Source organism: Ochotona curzoniae, unplaced genomic scaffold (genome assembly GCF_017591425.1).
Source record: "Ochotona curzoniae isolate NIBS_2020 unplaced genomic scaffold, NIBS_Ocur_1.0 contig_523, whole genome shotgun sequence".
Taxonomy (NCBI): domain Eukaryota; kingdom Metazoa; phylum Chordata; class Mammalia; order Lagomorpha; family Ochotonidae; genus Ochotona; species Ochotona curzoniae.
Window position 1 is genome coordinate 15,340 of NW_024466459.1, and position 20,888 is coordinate 36,227.

The 20,888-nt window shown below is 49.8% G+C and overlaps 1 protein-coding gene and 1 long non-coding RNA gene across 3 annotated transcripts; one reads left to right on the forward strand and one right to left on the reverse strand.

The window, feature by feature from the left end:
- Positions 1 to 2,311: 2,311 nt before the first annotated feature.
- On the reverse strand, positions 2,312 to 9,730 carry LOC121162461. Of its 2 annotated transcripts, none has more exons than XR_005884794.1 (3): positions 9,393 to 9,730; positions 4,199 to 4,326; positions 2,312 to 2,568 (listed from the first exon to the last, which is right to left on the reverse strand). It is a non-coding gene; the product is annotated as an uncharacterized LOC121162461 (long non-coding RNA). The 2 variants fall into 2 exon arrangements; XR_005884793.1 differs by having other exon boundaries at positions 9,311 to 9,730.
- Positions 9,731 to 10,462: 732 nt separating this feature from the next.
- LOC121162400 (myosin light chain 4-like) lies at positions 10,463 to 18,947 on the forward strand. Its single transcript, XM_040989384.1, has 8 exons — positions 10,463 to 10,585; positions 10,824 to 10,977; positions 13,462 to 13,489; positions 15,533 to 15,682; positions 17,334 to 17,507; positions 17,843 to 17,920; positions 18,383 to 18,426; positions 18,745 to 18,947. Exons 2-7 carry the CDS (start codon positions 10,855 to 10,857, stop codon positions 18,409 to 18,411), a joined length of 582 nt encoding a protein of 193 aa, XP_040845318.1. The 5' UTR covers positions 10,463 to 10,585; positions 10,824 to 10,854; the 3' UTR covers positions 18,412 to 18,426; positions 18,745 to 18,947.
- Positions 18,948 to 20,888: the final 1,941 nt, after the last annotated feature.

Genomic DNA, 20,888 nt, shown 5'->3' on the forward strand with positions numbered 1-20,888 from the left:
AGAGAACCACACCAGGCAGGTATAAAAGTAGAATATTCGTCTGAATATTAGAAATTACAGATAGAGGTACAAACTTTGATCTCATTGTCTTGAATTTGATGAGACTACTAAAGGTCATCTGATCATATCTCTTGCTGCCAGGAAATTTTCCCTTCAGAGTCTTATCAAGAGCTATAGCCATGCTGTATATTTTATTTATAAAGACCCAGAAGGTGAGACTGTTAGGAGAGGTTATAAGTTTGATTAGGAGCTCTGGAATGTTCAAACAGATGCCCAAAGGTGTGGTTTAGACAAAAGCTGCATATTCAACATTAAGAAATACAAATTCTGTTCATTCCTACTCACTAGAGATCTAATAGACATTTTGCTTTTTCTTTTCCTAGGGATTTATCCTATAATAAACTAAAATTTTTTGAAAGGAGTACATTTGAGTCACTCCTCTTTTTCACATCATTGGACTCGCTGAATCTCCTAAAAGCAAGCCTGAAGAAGACACAGTTCAGCCTCCAGAGCAAGCAGAGGAAATATTCGTAGCTTCAGCTCGCCACCACTGGCAACAACACATGGACTTGCCCAGTATGGCTGCTAAACCTGAACATTTACAGAATAACATAACATTGCAAGCAAATGCCGAAGATGGCTTGCCAATAAAGCACAATGCTGAAGCTCAGGCTGAGGCCCCAGCTTTGCCTCCAGAAGCTTTTGAAGAGTTTTAATCTATGCCTTCATCTAGGCAAGGAGTATTTCCACTTGCAGAGCCCTGCTGTCTTCCAGAGGTTCCTAAATTGTTTCCTGCAGCACTGCTGTTTTAGAAACATCTTATCAGATTCTGGAAGAGCAACCACTTCTGAAGAAGCACTTTCCTCAGACCTTGGGAGGAAAACTTTCCAGCAGAGGGAGAGGCTTAGGAGGTAAGTCGATGAGACTCTGTAGTGCAAGGAATTGAGGCCGCTTACTGACATTTTTGTGCTGAGGGAATTTTTCTCCTGAATGTTAATCTCAGTTTGACTTTGACGGTTCTGAAGACAGGATGAGGATCAATTTTACGTAAGCAGGAATTCACTCTGGAATATGAGCTTGGTTCTGTTGCCTCTTTTTGACTCTACCTTTGGATTTTCTAATGTAAGCATGGTGTCTTTTAACCATTTGTTTTTGAGCTCAGGGAGGGACTTTGCAAGGGCTGCAGAAGGTGACCCATCCGTGATGTGCTTCTTCAAGGAAGAGGCGGCTTGGCTTCCTGTTCCTCTGTGAGTTGGGGGCTCCAGGTAGGAGGAGTTGGCCACCAGGTGCCACGGCCTCTGCGCTGGCAGGGGGAGATTCTTCTGGCCAGCCATTCTATCCATCAAAGTGTTTAAATTTGCTGCAGCAAGGCTGGCTTCAAGAATGTCTTCTGTAGGAGATACTGGAAGAGCCATCGCTTCCAGGGAAGGCAAATCCTGAGAACTCGGGTCTCCAGAAGAGGGAGAAGGCTCTCGGGGAGGGGAATCTCTGTAGGCCAAGCAACGCAAGCCTTTTTCCATGGGTTTATGGAATTCTGACTTCCATGTGTTGAGGGAGTTCTTCCTTCTCAACTTTAGTCTCCGTTTGGCTTTGGGGGTTTTGAACACTGGAGGGAGATCAATATTACTTAAGTGGTAATTGACTTTGAAGCTGTGCATGGTTCTGCTGCCTCTGTCTTTTTTGTCCTACGTTTTGCTATTTTTAAAATATTCATGTGTCAATCAGCCTTTCTTCTGGCTCAGAGAGAGACTTTGCATGGGCTGCAGCAGATGGCCTGCCCTCCTCTTCAGGGAGGAGGCGTCCCTGGCATTGTGCTCCTCTGTGAGTGGGGGCTCTGGGTAGAAGGCATTGGCCACCAGGTGCCAGGGCCTCTGGGCCACATGAAGCTCCTCCTGCTCCCTGGCTCCTGCTCTTCCCAGCTGGCTTTGCAGGGTGCCCTCCACCAGGGGGCACACGTTCTCTTTCCTCCTGATTGTCTCACGCTGCTGCCTTTTCCTTAGGCCCTTTGGCCCCTTGATGGCTTTTTTCACTCTTTGTAATCTTTGCCTTGTGCTTGGGGTGGGCGCCAGGCTGATGTGCTGTGAGTGGGTACTTTATAACTTTCTTAGGAAGAATCGTCCTTTCCCTAACAGACTCTGCATCAGCAGGGCAGCTTTTATCTCTCTTTTAACCTCATCCATTTTTTCTTGAATGTTTCCTTTCCAGAAAGTGGATCTTTCTCAATTTCCTTTTGTAAGGATTTATAGATTAATCCCTTGACTTGCTTTTTAAGTAACCAAGGATCTATCTCCTTGTGGACTTGAAAAGAGCAGCTTAATGAATGATAGCAACACTGAGTCTTCTAGATTGCTCCCTGAGAATTAAGGCAGTGGTTACCTTAGTGCACTGATAACATCGCATTTCTCATTCAAGTCTAGCTGCTCATTTGTAGAGTCTGGAATATCAAGGTTGCATTTCTCTGAAGTGTCCATCTCTGGATCAATAATCAACTCTGTGCTGGTCTTCCACTTCCAGGCCTGCAACATCTCAGCAATGTCCCTTTGGGATTCCCCACAGATGCTTCTTCAACTGTCAGAAAGGAAGAGAATGCTTTTCTTAACAGGAAACTGACAGTCTTTGTACAATCATGTATTGCCAGCAGTTAAGTTAGGAGTCACCAATATACGGGTACCAAATAGGAAGAAAAATTAACCCAGACTTAAGCTTATGAAATGGCAGCAACACAAGAGAGGAAAAAGAGTGTCCTCAGAGGAGTCCCGAGTATGAAAAAGCAGTCGCTGTTTAGGTTTATTCCATTGGTTCCCTAGTGGCCAACCCCAAGACCTGACCCACTTGTCTACTGACAGGCACTGTATCCTACTCTGGCCTGGCCTGGCCTGCTCCCAACCATGGTCCTCACGCCCAGCAGCCGGGACTGCATCTTAATAGGGGAGTTCCCCTAGTTCCCCAGTCAGACCAACACTCAGTCACGGATCTTGTGCACATTGGTGGGTGTTTGGTTCAGCCTGATTTGGCTCACTTCTGTTCCCAACATTAGCCAGCAGTTACTGCAGCCTTGCCATTCCAGCTCAAATCTATCTGGCTCTCACTGCTACAGTCCAGTCCTCACTGGCTAGCAGTTTTACAGCCCAGCCCTGCCTGAACCCCCAGACCCGGTTCTCATGCAAATCAATGAGTGCCACAACCTAGCCCAGCCTATCACACACCCACTCTGGCTCTCATGAATGCCACAGGTGCTGGAGCCTAGCCCACTCTGACACACCTCAGGCCAAGCCCACACACATGCTGAGGGACTTTGCAACTATGTTCAGCCTGGTCTACCCCCATTCCCAGTTCTTGCATTCAGAACTGTAGGCCAGCAGGGGTTTGGTGGGAATCTCCTTTGCTCCCCTACAACGCTTGCTCCCAGGGACAGATATTTACACATGCTGGTGGTTGCTCTGACCTAGCCTGGCCTGGCCTACCCCAATGCTGGCCATTGACATTGGAGGCTACAGCCTGGCCTGGCCCAGCCTTCCCTCAACCACCAGTGAGTGCTTACACTGTAGCCCTTCCCAGCCTGCCCCCATCCCTGGCTCTCATGCATATTGGTGGGTGTGACAGCCTAGCATGGCATGGCCTGTACCCCACCCTGACTCCTGTGCATGGCAGTGTGTTGTGGTTTGACCTGGCTTTGCATGTTCTGCCCCTTCAACCCAACCCACATGCCTTATGACAAATGGAGCAGACTTGCCTGGTCAGGCACACATCTAGCCCTGAATCTCATGCTCACAAGCAGGGGTACAGCCCGCTGGGGGAATTCCCCAAGTTCCCCCACCAGGCCCACTTCGACACCCAAATCTCATGTATGCTCATACTCAGCATAGTTTGCCCCCTAGTCCCCGCTTCTGTGGGTACTGGTGGATGTTGTTGTGTGGCACACCTTATATACCCAATTCTTGGGTGCATCTGCAGGTGCTATAGCCTGTCTTGCCCAGCCTGTTCCCAAACCCAGATTCCATATGTGTCAGTAAGTTCTGTTGTCATGCCTATCTCGGCCTGTTACTATCCCAGCCTTCAAGGAAACCAGTGGGTACTGTAGTCCCACATTGGTGAGCCCATAAATCTCCCACAGAATGTTTTCATGCTTAATTCTCTTGCATGTTGGTTAGTGTCATGGCCCAGCCTACCATGACCCAGTCCCTGTCTTGACACTCACCACTGGGTACCATGGTGTAGCCCTGCAAGGCAGGCCCCCAGCCATAGCCTTTGCGTACTAGTGGGTGGTGGTCTATGCCAACTAGCCCAGCTCAGGTCTCCCACTTGGGTGAGTTTGTTGGTCTGACTCTGAAAAAAAAAAAAAGAAAAAGAAATGCAGCCCTTAGTAGCCAAATGGGCCCAACTGGAAACCATTATGCTAAGGGAAATGAGCCAATCCCAAAAGGTTAGAGAACACATGTTTGCCTTAATTTAACATGAAATTATGTCAATCCAAAAAACGGTACTTGTAAACTGTAATATTATTTCAACCCCAAACAGCCTATATCTCATGCATTAAGATATTGTAACCAACGAACCAACAATCAATGTGAATCAGACAGCTTTTGATCTACATCAAAAATTGTAAATGCTAATATACTTTCAAAATCCTGTGCTCCTCAGAAATGGGGTGGGAGAGCAGAGAAATCTTCCATCTCCTTAGAATGTGTGAAGTATAACTTATCAGGAACATAACAGGTAACTTATGGACAACAGATTCAAATCAGCATTAAATAGTAAAACTACAAAGACATACAGGGGGAATCAAGAGCGATCCTAACAACCTCTTAACAGGAGGTCATATGCAGAGAGCAGGGCGGGGGTGGGGCCCAGAGTGGAGCAGGGGGACAGGAAGAGGCTTGTATCCCAACCCTGGAGACTCCCGGATCCTCACCAAGGATAATGAGTACGGGCACCAAGGACTACATCCCAACTGCCAAAGAGACCATGGGAAACTGGAGTGCCTTCGGAGGCTGAGAACTCTGAGGTCATCCACTGCCTTTTGGATCTACCACACGGAATGGAAGAAGCCCAAATCCTTCCTCGCAGGATCCAAGGTCTTCGGAACAACAGCCAGGAACCCTGAGCGGTCCTCAGAAAAAGAACAGTAAACTTCCTTTGGGACTAGGGAGAGGAGCTTTCTCTGGTCCTACTGAGCGGTCCTCAGAAAAAGAACAGTAAACTTCCTTTGGGACTAGGGAGAGGAGCTTTCTCTGGTCCTACTTAGTTCCAACTTTGGGTCCCCACCCTCTCTGCAATGACCAGCAGGGTCGCTCCAGAGCCCCCCCCCCACCCCCCAAATACACACACACACACACACACAAATTAGAATAGACAGGCAGAGAATAATAAGGAAAGCATAGAACCAGACAGGATATGGTCAGCATGGACTCACACATAGCTTACTAGGTAGGACACAAACATTAATTACTCCTCACTAAGGTATTGAAGATTTCTCTGCACACCCCTCCTAAAACTGTTCTGCACCTCAATTGTTGACATGACTTGTTAGAGTTATAACCCAGTTTAGACTATCCTAAAATCTGCCAAGTTCAGCAAAATTATGCTTCAACACTATAAACTGCTAAATACTAAAGGCACGAGACAGCTGAATAGTACCCTATAGCCATTTTAAGGTGTATAGCAGCCGGTTCTGTGTATAAACTAAAATTGAAGTGTCAATGAAGTAGTCACAGGATGTGGTTAAGAACTTGCATTTTTTAACATATTGGTTACTCAATACCATGTCAATTAATTCCATAATGTTGTAAATTGTTGTTGATGTTATGTTGTGGCTTTGAATTGATCAAGATGATATTCTGCCAGCTCTGCCTTCAGACCAGAGATAGTCTCCCCAAGAAACTATTGAATTTACCTGGACAATAAGATGCTGGACTCTATGCTTGGTATACTCTCGCAATGAAAGAATCTTGACTGAATTTGAAATGTAATACTGCAACAAGGTGAAGGAATCCACTATGGGGGGAGTGTACGGGGAGGGGTTGGGGGATTCCCAGAGCCTATGAAACTGTGTCACATAATGCAATGTAATTAATAAAAAAAATATGTTAAAAAATAAATTAAAACATTTGTTGAAAAAAATAAAAGGAAGAGAAGGAAAATTGACAAGGGAAAATTCAAATCGGGAAGTCATGAAATGTAGGTTGTGGATAGGAGGAAGGCCCAGCAAGATCTTGAGGAAAAGGCTACCATGACAGAAACAACACAGGAACTATGAGGAAGGGCAGTTCTTACAAGATAAAGTGTCATTGTATGTTCTGTGCGCTGGCACAGGCACTTGGTGGAGCTTCTGCCTTGGGCTAGACCGGTACATGACAACCTCTCCCCTCTGCAGGTACAGAGCTTGCAGGTGTTAGTACTTTCATTGTTTTCTTGTGCAGTTAAGGATTTTGGGGGTATCACTTAGAGCATACTGAGTTATGGTAAGTTTGGGGCCTGTAAGTTCAGGGTACTGAGTGTGAAGTGGAGCTGCAATCTTCAGGACTTTAGAAGGGTCAACCCGCACAGCAGTGACTAGAGTGAGTTGCATGCCAAAGCCAGAAGGCAGCAACTCCATCTAAGCCTCCTCTGTGGAGGGCAGGGACCGAATTCGTATTCGAGCCAGTATTTGCTGCTTTCCAGGAGCTTCAGCAGGAAGTTGGCTAGCAAGCAGGTATCCCAAGCAGCAGCTGAACCTATGGTGCCACAATGCCACCCCGAGTTCCTCATGAATTCTGCACACTAGATTCTCAACACATACATGAATGAATGCAAATCATTCATTCTGTGAGTTATATTTGCACTTTCTTGATAGCATCTTTGAAGCACAAATTTTCTCATCTTAAACAGGTCCCAATTTTAAATGTCATTTTAGAAGTAAGCAAATGACACAGCACATTAAGTTACCACCCAGAGCACCCACATCCATATCTGAGTGCCAGGTCATGCTCTGGTACCTCCACCTCTGATCCAACTTCCTGCAAGTCCTTGGCTCAAATCCTTGGGTCCCTCAACCCATGTGGGAGATCTGGAAGGAGCTCTAGGTTCCTGGCTGCAGTTTGTACCAGCCCTGGCTGTTAGGGGCATTTGCAGAATGAACCAGCAGATCCAAGATCTGTCTCTGTTGCTCTGCTTTTCAATGAACAAACATTAAAAATTATTTTACATACCAGAGTTATTAGTATATTACATATAAAGTACAATCCTTCCTTTAGCTCAGGGCATTAACTAGATATTAGATGCAGGGGCTATGTAAAGCTTATTCCAAGAGACTCATACATTTGGGGTCAATGTTGTGGCACAGTGCATTAAGCTGCTGCTTGTGAAGCCTGCTTTGGAACACAGGTTCAAGTCCCAGCTGCCCCATTTCCAATCCAGATTCTGTTAATATGCTTGGAAAAGTAGTGGATAATGGCCCAAAACATTTGTCCATGACACCATTTGGGAGATCTGGATAGAACTCTAGGTTCCTGGCTTCTATTTGGACCAGCTCTACCCATTGTGGCCTTTAGGGGAGTAAACCAGTGAATGGAAGCTCTCTATCACTTTGCCTTTTACATAAGTAAGTCTTGAAAGAAGCAAACAAGCAAACCAAGAAATCTGTGCCCTTGAGCAGTCAGTCCATGCAGCCCTTGCTGGAACATTGAGCCAGCTCAGGGCTCTGCTCCAACTCCAGAGGGGCAGAGGCTTAGGATGGGGAAGGGGCTTGGGTTGCATGGTTTGGGAGCCTTGGGCCTGCTTGAGTGGTGGGCACTGGATCCATTAGCCCCAGGGGTTGGGGGGGTTTGGCTTGGCCCAAGTCATCTGGCTCAAGTCCATGAGCCCATCTAGGAGAACTGGTCCTCCTCGGTGTAGAGAATGGAGTGCTGGATGGCAGACCATGGTACACATGGAGGACATGGTAGCTCATTAGGGCCTGCAAAGGACATCTGGTACCACAGCAGAGAATGGAGAACAGATCATATGGACAACTACCCCAGCCAACTGATGACAGCAAATATCTGGGCGAATGGAGATTATAAGGTTAACTGTGTCAGCCATTAGAAGGGTTTTCTCATCCATAGATCAGCAAGATTGGCAGCATCTCTGAACTATTTCATCCACCTGGGCAGAGCCTTCAGAGCATGCGCCACATTGTGACCTTGGGTTGATATCAGGTGGCCCTTCCCCATCCTTGGGTGCTGGGGTGGTAGGGAGGCTGAGTATGGCCTATCCCTTTATCTCTCCCCTCTCCCCAGAAACGGGAAGAAGAAATAAAAAGCTTGGAAACAATGATCCCACCCACTTCTCCCTAACTCTAGATCCTTCCCACTCTGACCGACTATGTAAATATCATCTAAAATAAAAGAAAATAATTAATAGTAATATTAAATGGCAGGGTTAGGATTTAAAAAAGAAAATCAGCTCAGCTCTGGCCATTGTGGCCACCTGGAGAATTAACTCTTGGATGGAAGATCTTTCTGTTTCTCCCTGTAGGTCAGACTTTCTGATAAAAATAAATCTTAAAAACAAGCAAACAAAAAAGGCATCACATCAACTTGACCCCACAGGACAGTAGGAGGCAGAGCATTTGCAAGAAACGCAAGAAACACAACAGCTCAGAGGGCCCCAGGACAGCAGCAATTCCAAGTGAACTTGATGACTCACATAGCAGAGCCAAGGCATCACAAAATCATGCAGGCCACAGTCGGGACACACCTTCCTTTGCAGGCAGCCAAAGCACCCTGCCTACTCACATCTGTCCTGGAGTCAGCAATCTGTTCAGTGACCTGAGCACTCACCAGGGGACAGGAAGGAATTTTGCGGCTCCTGTTGGAACTGGTTCTGTTGACCACCTGGGCAGCCCAGACACAATATACCATGGAATGGGATTTCCCTTCTGGCCCTCAAAACATTATCTGCTGACCCCAAGAACCAAACCAGAGAGATATAGTTTCAAGAACTTTGCAGGAAGGAGTACTTGGGAAATGCTACCAAAGGGTATTTTAAACATTACTGGTGACGTTTGGCAGGTGGGAAGTTGTTTCCATTATGTAGGAGACACCACAGGGTCTCCTTCCCCTGTCAGTTGTTTCTCTGTCCCAACAGCTGTCCTGTCACGACAGAGCAAGCTTCCCTGAGCATGTTCTCTAACTTCATTTGATGTTTTACAATAGCCCTGGGTGAGCAGGGGGACCATCACTGCTTCCCACAGGGGAAGGCTGGGGCTCAGTAGAAGCAGGCCTCAGGCAACATAGAATCCTACATTCTAACCCTATGCCTTTCACTGCATCATTCTGTCTTGGGTCCTTACTTGAAAAGTTGCAGGTTCTTCCAAAGGGCTCAGAAGCTCAATGTTATCACCAAGATGGAAGACCAGTAAAAAACGGGCTTACTGAGAGATGGCCAGCCCCGATCAGCCGTGCTTGGGTCCCCCAAGGTTCCCAGGTTTCAGAGCTCTCCTTTCCTAAATGTTCCAGCACACAGTCACAACATTAGGCCTTGTCTTTGTTGTTTGTCTTCATTATAACGCTCGTCTCTCTGCAAACAGCAAGTCCAATTTATAACTTCCAGACACCAAGGAAGAGAAGAAAGAATAGCTGAGATAAGATCTACATTCAAAGAGGAGATGAACACCCCTGGCTTCACAGTTCTCAAAACACTGATCCATCAGGAAATAGCAACCTCTTGGTGGAGAACTGTCAACTAACTCCCAAAGTCCTTTCCTCCACTGTCTAGTGCTGAACCCGACCAGCATGTATGAAAGTTACAAAGAGGGAGAGAGATCATCCATCCACCGGTTCACTCCTCAAGTGGTTTCACAGTGGTGCACTCTGGTCAGGCTGTTCCGGCTCTTCTAGCCTTGATGTCTACGAGTGTAAAATGGTAGCGATAATATAGATCTACTGGAGAATTGTAGTGAAAACTTTAATGAGGTTTTATGTGAATAGTGCTTCTTAGTACCTGATGGGCCCCACACACACATACACTCTTTCTCTCTCTCTCTTCCCCACCCCTCTCTCTAACACACAAACACACACACACACACACACACACAATCCAGGCTACAAAATGAGTTAGATATCCTGTAAGAGCCAATGCTTGGTTCCGTTCTGCTCTTCATTCACGTTGCCCTAGCCACCTGCTAAGTACTCAGCGTTTATTGTGTGAATGACTGTGGTTGAGGGCAGCGAATGGAGCTGGGATCTGAGATCTGTGGAGTTCTGAGATGTCTGCTCTGGCAAATGGAAACCTTGTCCCAGTGGGTGGGAAAGGTGTGGGACAGTGTGGCTGGCTGGGCCAGCTGCTTCCCTGGGGCTCCATGCTGGACTGTTGAGCCTCTGGGCAAAGTCCAGAGCCCAAAGTGGCTGTCAGCTTAAAGGATCTTGACTTGAAAGGAATGTGCAGTGGGCCGCCTCTGCTCCGAGGGGCTAAAAAAAGCCTCGGCCTCCCCTGGGCTTGGGGCGAGAGTTATCAAGTGCTCAAGTCGGCTCATCTCTCTGGCTGCGTTGCCAATTTTGAAAGGGTCTGTTTGCCTGCCCCTGTGGGTGTCCAGTGATTGGCAGGAGGGTGTCAGCCTGTCCCAGAGGTGAAGGCCAGGAGGAATGAGGAGTTAGGGGAGGGGGCAGTGGTAATCCCATCCCTGGTGACAATACCCAGTTGTCAGCTGTGCCCTGCTGGTGTTTCTTCCTTTTATAGTCAGCAGCAGTTGCTCTTGCTCTCCCCCAACCCCTCTGTGGGGGCTCCTGCACAGGATAAAAGGGGAGGGAGGTGGCCCAGGCTCCTATCTCATCTGCCAGGCACCACGTCTGTCGTTTCTCTCACAGGTCCCATCTCCACTTAAGATCCCACGAGAGCATGCCTCCCAAGAAGCCTGAGCTCAAGAAGGAGGCAGCCAAGTCAGCCCCAGCTGCTGCCCCAGCCCCAGCCTCAGCTCCCGAGCCCCCTAAGGAGCTTGCCTTTGACCCCAAGAGTGTAAAGGTAAGTGAGGCTCAGGTAGTGGGATGGGATGGGGTGACACTCTGAATCCCATTTGCGCTAGAACCAAAGGTCAGACTGCATGGGGACTGGGACCAGGACTCCTACATCTGCTCTAGATCCCAGTCCCTTGGGTCAGGGGAGCAGGTACTGGGTCTGATGCAGGATAGCTTGGGGTGCAGGTCTCAACAACAGCTCAGTGTTCTGTTCAGGAGGCCGTGCTCAGCCATCCAGGTTTGTCCAGTGGAAATGGTTGAAGTGGAACCAACCAAACTCCCAACCTTTGGAAGATGGAGTCCATGATAACAAAGGAAAGAGGCTGTGCTGACTCGGAGGAGTGTGCAGGCACATGACCATGGCTTCTGCCAGGCAGGACATGCTTTCCCTGCACGCAGGGGTCTGGCTAAAGCTCTACCCACAGCACCTCTTACAGGGATGTGGGCAGCTGGGAAAGGAGAGTTAGGTAAGGAGAAGCGATCCTGGGTCCCTCTCCTCCCTGTGCAGGCGGGGCCCTCCTATGGCACCTATTTAGGATGCCAAGGACTGCCCATCCTAGGCTGACAACTTCCTTCCAGCCTGGTTCCTTTTGTCTGTTCAGCTCAAGCCTCTATCCCACCTGGCTCCCCTCACACCAGAACATTCCTCCCCCTGGAGCTGCTGTAGGCCCTGCCCACTGATTCAATCATTCTAAACTTTGCAGCTGCTTGGCCCAGCTGTTGTAAGAATGGAACTGGGAGGGAGTGGGCTGCAGAGAGAGGAGTCAGAGGCTCTCCACAGGAGTTGTTTTAAGCTCTGGCATGGGAATGGAAGTGGACAAATGGTTACTATTAATAACGGGTTGGGAGTGGCTGGCCCCTGGGGAGCTGAACCTCAGGAGTGGGCTGGGGGTGGTGAAGAATCCAGGTGGAACACGGGCATGTGATAAGCAGGCAGGGAGACTCAAACCCAGAGCTCTGGGTAGCCCTCTTGGGATTTGTGCCTCTATCGCCAGCAGCCAGGCCCTTCGATACCTATACTAAGGTCCTGGGGTTGAGCCCTGATGATCCTCCCAAAGGGGCAGGCATTAAGCACAACTGGCTTGGCCAAGAGATGGGACTCAGTTGCCTCCTTCTTGAGGCTAGTCAGGGCTCTCTCTGGGAAAACTGAGGCCATAGAAAGGACTTGAAAGTACCTGAAAATGTTCTAGGTCGATTGTCACTCTCTGTCTGAGTCGAGCCTGGCATGAGCCGGTAATCTCTGCCTACAGTTCCCTCCCCACCCTTCTGCCAGATCTGTTCTGATGGAGGACCGTGCATGCCTGTGAGTGTGCTGCCACACCTAGCCCCTGGCATCTGAACCTAGTTGCTGCCTCGGGACATGGGACAGGCACCCTCCCCTAGACCCATCATGCTTCTCCATATAACCTCCTCTCCAATTTCTCAGCCCGGTAGCAATCTTGTCTTCCAGTCCGTATCATTCTACGTCTTAACTGCTGATCACTTTTGGCCCTTCATGGGCACAGCTAGCTCCTCTTCCAGAGTGACCATACCCACAACCCCAGGGGTCCTATTTAACAGAAATCACTTTGGGGAGGAGAGATGGAATGGGTGCAGTGCAAGCTGTCCCAGGCATGGTGGACTTGAAGAAGCAGGGGACCCAGCGCCAGTGGGGAGGGGATGAGTTGGGTGGGTTGAATTGGGACAGTGAGGTCATGGAGGAGTGCAGGATCTTAAATTAAAATGATGACTCATACTTGGTCATTGTTAGCCATTTTCAGAGCCTCCCACTTTTCTGTACCCAGCATTGAGTTATTCTGTATTGTGGAAGAAATCCAAACTTTGTTCCTTCATTCAACACTTACTTTTGGAGTGCCTGTTATATATCAGGTATTTTAGTGAACAGAAGCAAAATCTTGGCACTGGGCAGACTCTGGTTTGAAGGAGACAGGGCAATCATAATGGAAAATGATTGGGAAGCTTGGAGGGCCTACGCAAATTACTCCTGCTGGACCAGAGTGCAAAAGAAGGACATGGAGTATTGAGGGCATAAGGTGGAATGAGAAAAGGGCTCAGGGAACTAAGTGGAGCTCAAATCAGCGCTGACTGGAAGGTGGGTGTACGCGGGAGGGGAGTGGAGATGGCCAGCTTGTTGGGGGCTGTGGTCTGGGAGAGGTCAAAGAGGTGAAGGTGTGGGTGATTTCAGCTGGCGGCCATGAGGACTTTATCTCAAATCCAAAGGAATTTCACTAGGGCTTCAGTACAGCTTCTCAAGTTACCTAGAATAATTCTTCCTCTCTTTTTTTGTCTCACCCAGAGCCAGCCCTGAACAAGTAGTATTGAGAGAGCTGGGGAGGCTGCATTGCCTTAGAGCTGTCAGCCTGTGTCCCTTCAGCAGGGACTCCTTCCACTCTCATAGTTGGAAGCGGCCAGACTAGGGCAAGGCGCTTTGACTCCCCACCAAGGGCTGTGGGCAGATCCAGGCCTCATTGTTCTCTTCCTCTTCCCACAGATAGACTTCACTGCGGACCAGATTGAAGGTCAGTGTGAATATCCTCCCCGGTCCCTGGTGTTCTTTGCTGGAGGGGAAGGAGGAAGAAGAGGTGGGGGACAAGTCATTTCCGATTTCCAGTCTCACATGGCAGGCAGTGGTGGAGTCAGGAACGAGTCTTGGGCAATCTGACTCCAGAGCTGCTACCAGCCAATATCAGTGCCTTTTCCCCATCACCCTAAAAGCCTGTCCAGGCTGTTTGGAAGCCCTTGCTTCTGTTCTCACTTTGGAAAGCCTTCCTACCATTTCTAGCTCTATCTCCCTGGTCATGAAGTTGGCCAAGATGCCCACCCCCTAGCAGGGCCAACAGAGAGGTGGCTGCAGTGGTTGCAGTGGTGTACCCGTGATGGTTATCAACAACTCTTCTCCCTCTGTTCAGTTTCTCAGTCTTGCTGTATACATTAATGTACATCATACTTAATGTGCTTAAAAACATTATTCATTTGAATATCACCTAAAGAACCTACAAGGTAGGTACTATTTATGGAAGAGTTTAATAGAGGTTAAGTGTTTAGTTGCCCAAGTTCACTTTGTTAGCCAATAAGTGATGGAACTGAAATTTGAAGTTGGTCATTCAACAATGTGAAGGACATGAGGTATTATGGCATATAAAGTTACATAAAAAGATTTATTTTTATTGGAAAGGCAGATCTATAGAGAGAAGGCCAGACAGTGAGAAAGAGCTTTTGTCTGCTGATTCACTCCCCAAATGGCTGCAACAGTTAGAGCTAAGCCAATCCAAAGCCAGGAACCAGGAGCTTCTCCCAGTCTCCCACATAGGTGCAGGGTTCCAAGGCTTTGGGCCATTCTCTGTTACTTTCCCAGACCATAAACAGGAGCTGAATGAGAAGTGGTCAGCTGAGGCATGAACCGGCATGCATATGGGATGCTGCACTTGGAGGTGGAGGATTAGCCATTGTGCCATTGCACCAGGTCCCCATAAAGTTATCTAAAGTTTAATAACGAGTTAGAAGTTGAGATCTGGGTGTCTACTATGATATATGGAATGATTTGAAAATAATCCAGGTATACTCTCTAAGAAAATAAGAATTTCTCAAGTATCGAGAGTGTCTTTTCTCCTAAGTAGTTCACACATTCTCCTTTGGCTTATGAGTTTAATCTGCTTAGCCAACCACTTTTTTGTGTGCAGCAGAAGGTAATTCCAATGCCGGTTCTGGTCCAGTGCTTCCTACTGGTGGGTTGGCTGCAAAACTCAGAGTGATGTCTTCATTTGGTCTTGCCCCTTGGATGCCCAGCCTGGTCTCTGTGGGGTCCTCCCTGCAGCTCTGAGCTGGCTGCAGATCCAGCAGGCAGATTACTAACTGCTGTTCATCAGCTTAATTGCCATGTGCTGGGCTCTGTGTTTGGCATGCCTGGTGATCCAGCCAGAGCCTGTCCTGGGGTTCATGTCCCCACCCAGAGCTGTTAACTCAAGGCAGAGCCAGGGTTCTATAGCTTGCCACAGTGTCACCTTGTCTGGCCTGGGATTCCTGGTCAGCCTGTAACAGACAGCAGTGATCATGGTCTTGTCCCTGTCCCCAGTGCCTCACATAACTGCCATCTCCTTTGAGGAACGAGGAGGAGGTAAAGTGCAGTTGTTACTTCCTTGATGTGACAAGGAAACAGGCTCCCCCGTCACCCCAGCCTCCTCCAGGCAGTGGAGCCAAGATGAGGGGCCAGGACTCCTCCCTCCCTTGCGGGTGCAGTGTTGACCCCTCTGCCATTATCCACAGTCAGGAACCTCACCTACAGCAGCGAAGCAGGTGTGGGCCGGGAGGGTGGAGGCAGGGGAAACGTTTGAATTATGTGGCAGCCAGCTTATAGGGGAGATCCCAGTGCAGTGCTGGGATGGGCCGTGCAGGCACCAGGCCACCTGTTCCATTGTCAGGTGATGGAGTGGAGAGCCCAGGAGAGTGGCCGCAATGCTTTGTACAAACACAGTGACGTGCTGCTGAGCTGGGGTGGAGGCTGATGGGTCCCAGCTCCTTCTCCACTCGGGGCCAGGAGTTGTAGCTGGGTCTTCTCTCTGCAGAGTTCAAAGAGGCCTTCTCTTTGTTTGACCGGACTCCAACTGGCGAGATGAAGATCACGTACGGACAGTGTGGGGATGTGCTGCGGGCCCTGGGCCAGAACCCCACCAACACAGAGGTGTTGCGTGTGCTGGGCAAGCCCAAACCTGAAGGTCAGTGCAGGTGGCCTCAGCCCCGTGCTCCCCAGGGTCCTTGTGTTTCATCCTCATCAGGCTTGTTGCTTCTCCCCTCATCCCTCCAGGACCAGGCTTCCCTCCCCAGGCATCTTAGTTCCATTGTGAGTTTTCCAGAAGCTTCAGCACTTAGTTGGCCCTTGAAGAGGGTGGTCTGGGTGTGCCATTTCCTGTGTGGGCTAAGGAGTTGATTAGTGCTTCTTGGGCTGGGCAGGAATAGGAACTGGGCTTGTAGCTAAAAACACCTAGAGGAATTGGACTGATCTATATCCAATTTCCTGGCTAAATTAGGCCTTGGTTGGGGGGAGTGTCTATAAGAGAGGTAAAGGAACAATAAAGGGAGACTTTGTAGACTTCTACCATCACTTGTCTCCTGTTCATGCTTCATCCCAACTCCCTCTCCCTGTGTATGTTATTGGCTCAGCTTGTTGGAGCAGTGTCCCTTGTGTGGTTGGGGGCTCCTGGGATGGGGTGGGGGCAAGAGTGACCTTCTTTTGCTCCCTGTCTTTCTCTAGTCTCAACCAAGGTGCTGGGCACACTGGCATGGACTGTGGGGCTGCCTTGGAAGCGACAGCCAGTGCCCATTCCCACTCCCAGTCCAGCAGCCCTTGGGGGACGTGTCAGTCCTGTGCCCTGTGACCCTTCTGTTGCTGATGATGGTCTGTGTCTCTGTGTCTCGATGTTGCCAAGTGATTCACAGGCGTTAGAATAGATCCAAGGCTGGATCTCTGGTTGTGTCTGTGCCCCTTGTCTGCATTGAAACCCATGGGCTGTTTGGAAAATGCTTAGAAAGCGGTGCCTGGGTGTGTCCCATGGGTGATACATCTGTGTCATGTGGCAGTGAAGTTAATAGCTGCCCTAGGACACACAGCCCCTTGTTCTCAGGGTGTAAGCCCCAGGGGGGCCGCCAAGCATACCTGCACTGGAAGCCTCCCAGCAGGGGCCAGTTTGAGAGGTTTCTCATTGGTCCCTCCCCTGCCTTAGTTCTGGCCCCCTTCTTCTCTTGCTGCAGGAACCAGTGCAGGGGGACCAGTGTGGGCAGGAGAGGGCCTGGTAACCAGGAGCATCCCTTCTTGCCCAAGTTAGCCACACTTCTTGGAAGTCAGAAGATGACGTCGGCCACTTGCATGTTGGAGGGTTCCTGGGTGTCTGTGACAGAAAGAAATGCTGAGATTTGGAGTGTCCGTGGGTGGCCTACATGATGGCACTATAGCTTTTGACAGACTATAGTGTGGAAGAAGGCAGCTAGTCAAAAGAAATTGCAAACTGATAAAAATGGTTGTCTCAGAATGACTCCAGGCAGCAGGGTGCAGAAATGGAACCTATGCTGAGTTCTTAAAAATAATGTTGGGATTTGTAGTCTTCAAATTCGTTTAGCAAGCAGAGTATTTTGTGTGTGCACAGGAAATTCAGCCAATTTCATTCACACACTTTTCCCAGAAGCTGTTAATAAAGAAACACTAATATCTTAGAACAACTTAAGTTTTGATACTGCAGCAGCAGCTGAATTAAATACACTTGCTGGGATATCAGTTACTCCTATGACTGTGTCTGTCACATGTGTCAAGTCCCTCTGCTGCCTAGCGCCTGCTCATGCTGCTGTCTCTGACTGTCCCATGCTTGCCTCAAGACATGAATGCCAAGACGCTGGACTTCGAGACGTTCCTGCCCATCCTGCAGCACATCTCACGCAACAAGGAGCAGGGCACCTTCGAGGACTTTGTGGAAGGGCTGCGAGTCTTCGACAAGGAGAGCAACGGCACAGTCATGGGCGCTGAGCTTCGCCATGTCCTGGCCACCTTGGGTAGGGAAGGGGAGGGAAGGGAGGGAAGGCTGGTGGAGCAGGGGTTACTACTGAGAGGTGGGACTCAGGGCTCTGTCCTGTCTGTGCTTCAGTCACTGGAGTCCTGGTGACCCTTGGGTAAAGGGAGTAGCTTCAGGGACCAGGCAGGGCCTCAAGACGCCTGACATAGCCCTCCAAAGTATTTGTGTGTGTGTGGGCTGGGGGGTGTACTCAGTACACACCACTGTGTGGGTCCAGGGAGTCCTAGCTCTTCAGACTTGGGGGCTTTTGGGTGTTGCCTGACCCTCCTTTGTCAGTTGTGATTAAGAACCATTGCCTCCCAATCTCCATCCCAGGGGAGAAGATGACTGAGGCTGAAGTGGAGCAGGTGTTAGCTGGCCACGAGGATGCGAATGGCTGCATCAATTATGAAGGTATCAGACACCAAGGCTGGGTGGGCAGTCACAGCTAGAGTTAAACATGTCCAGGAGCTGTGGGATACAGACCTGGCGCGGGGGCGGGGGGTGCTGCCAGATGTACATGGCATTCCTGCCAGCCTGAGAGGAAACATCCTAGCGTAACGGGGTAGTGTGGGAGAGCTCCTGAGATGCTGGCAGTGTGACTGGATTGCCCCCAGACCTTGGAGCCCCTGGCTTCTCATCTGATTGGGGAATGGGTTCGGGGGTAAGGTGGTGGTACTGCCAACTTCCTCCAGGATGTAGGGGTGGGTGGGAAGACTGCAGGTCATTACCCCCAGGTCAAGGGTCAGCACGGAGAGAGGGCACAGCAGAGTTCAGGCTCTTATGTCCAGATGGGGGTGGGCAGTGCTTGTGGGTAGAACGGGGGTAGCGAGCAGAGCAGCTGAGCTTGCCACTGCTGTCTTTTCCTCTTCCCAGCGTTTGTGAAGCACATCATGTCTGGCTGAAGCAACTTCCTCTGGGTGAGTTTAGCCTCCCGTCCTGCCCCCTTCCAGGGCCTCCCAGAGGCCTAGGGGAAAGGAAAACATCGCCTGCCCTGGAGGGCTCCAGCCCCACACCCAGCCTCTCCCCTCCTGTCTCCCACCCCCTTCCTGGCTCTTATCCCAGGGCCTCCTGTCCAAGCCTGTGTGGGTGAGGGAGCCCAAGGCCAGAGCCAGCCAGGCCTGTACTCTGGGCCCCCACCCCTCTCCCCACCCCATCCTCCTTACCCCTTCTCTGGCCCCAGGCTTGGGCAGTTACAAGGCTCCATGGAAGAGTGGTAAGGGAGCCCTGCCTTTCAGGTGCCCGGCCGGCCCCCTCAGCCTCACCAGGGTGAGTTGGCGAGAGGCCCTGAGTGACTCTGCTGAGCCACAGGCCCCGATTCAGCCATGTCCGGCCCGAAGGACCTCACAGGCCCGCTGCGCTCTCTGTGAATAAACAACCCCACCAAGACTGGCCCGTTCTCTGAGTCTGACCAGGCTTGGAGTTGTCGTTCTGAAACTAATGAATGAATTGTGGTGTTCTCTAAGGTTATTGTGTGTGTGTGTGTGTGTGTGTGTGTGTGTGTGTGTGTGTGTGTGTGTGTGTAGAGGGAGAGAGAGAGAGTGTGTGCAGGCATGTGTGTGAGTGGATGCATGTGGGTGAGTGGATCCATGTGTGTGAGTGGATCCATGTGGGTGAGTGGATCCATGTGGGTGAGTGGATGTATGTTGGTGAGGGGCACATGTACGTGGATGGGCACACGTGTGTGAGTGGCCACTCTCATACAGCGACTTAGGGGCAGGTACCATGCTATGGGGAGTGAGGAAATTCTGGCCCTACCTGGCTGCCTGCCTGTGAAAGGGAGCTAGGAATCCTAAGTCCGGAGTTGCCCTTCTCAGAATTCATAGTGTGTAAACTTTTGAGGAGAACTTCCAGTTTGGGGAGTTTGCTGGTACTCTCAGAAAAGCAGAGACCTGGAGCTGACATTGTAGCAGAGCAGGTTAAGCCACCTGCTATGATGCAGGCCTCTGTTATATATGGGGCTCCATGCTTGGCTTACACCATCCTACCAATGACCCGGGAAAGCAGCATGGGATGGGATGGGGGGATGGCCCTAGCACCCACATGGGAGACCCGGAAGAAGCTCCTGGCTGTGGTCTGGCTCAAGGCTGGTCATCTTGGGCAGGGATGAACCAGTAAACGGAAGATCTCCCCCTCCCCCAGCTCTGGCTTTCAAAGAAATAGAGAGAGAAAAAAAAAAAGAAATCTTAAAAGAAAAAAAGAAAAGCAGAGAACTTTCCACAGCTGGGAGGGGAGACATTGAGAAATTCCACAGCCGTCTCAGCCTTCTCCTGCCTTTCACACAGAGTTTCCTGGGAGGTCAGTGCCTGCAGCTGCAGAGAACAGCCTGGCTCTGGCCGAGGAGCTACCGGGCGGGATTCCAGCTGCCCCAAGCCTGCAGTGGGCCTCCTTGGGGCCCCGTCAGAGGATTGCTGATGTGGCTAGATCTTCCAGTTGCAAGAGTAAGGAAACAGATCCTTGGCGGTGCAGTGACTCACCCAAAGGTCACGGCTCATGGAGGCGGAACCCAGGTGCCCTGAAATGTGTCCCTTCTCAGAGGGGTGCTTATGGAGATAAAAGGCCTGAGTTATCTAGCAGGGCAAGGAGACTAGAGAAGGGACTGGCACTGGACTGGCACCGGTCCTAGTGTGGGGCAGGCAAATGTGATGAGAGCAGTGGGCGTGGTGAATGTTCATTACTTTGAGTGCTCAGTTCCTGTGGCCCAGACCGCGTTTCAGGGTTCTAGACCTGAAAATTCTCCTGGAGCCACTGATCTGAAACATTTGAGAAGCTGGTGAAATATAAGGACAGTTGACTTGGAAGGCTGTTCATCACACAAGTGTTGCACATCAAAGGGTTCCTAAATCCCTTGGGATTTGTCCACAGCCTCGAGGTGAAGGAACACTGGCCCAGGGTTAAGAGGGATGCATGCTCTGCAACTTGAGCTAGACACATGATGGGTGAAACCAACCCGAGCTGCACTAGTGAAACTCAAAAGTCAGTCACCAGATCCACCCATTGGATGGCACAGGGCAGAAACCTGACCAGGAAGCTGGGCTCATTGTAACCAGCAAAGACACTGCCCATAGTATACAGCATCCTCTGGCTTCCATTCAGCCAATGTCAGCCCGGGGAGATGGTGATGTAGCCATGAGCATGCTGACTCATGCCAGGATTTGGATATAAACTGCGACTTCAGCATAGAGGGCACAGAACTCACATGTATTGGTTATTTATTGACTATAAGCATGTTTCTGTGCTCAGTGGTTTACATCAAATATTTTCACTTACTAATTTTCCAGATGTGGACTTTGAGGTTTTAGGCAGTTAAGTAACTTGTCAGGGCTGCTCAGCTAGTAAACAAGAAAGCCAAGGGTTGTATCCTATCCATTTGACCATTGTA

Bases quoted from the DNA above. Each gene is read 5' to 3' on its own strand.
- LOC121162400 (XM_040989384.1), top strand. From the start codon at position 10,855: ATGCCTCCCAAGAAGCCTGAGCTCAAGAAGGAGGCAGCCAAGTCAGCC. The intron at 13,490-15,532 runs GTCAGTGTGAAT...TTCTCTCTGCAG, and splicing joins CACTGCGGACCAGATTGAAG to AGTTCAAAGAGGCCTTCTCT. The intron at 17,508-17,842 runs GTAGGGAAGGGG...TCTCCATCCCAG, and splicing joins CCATGTCCTGGCCACCTTGG to GGGAGAAGATGACTGAGGCT.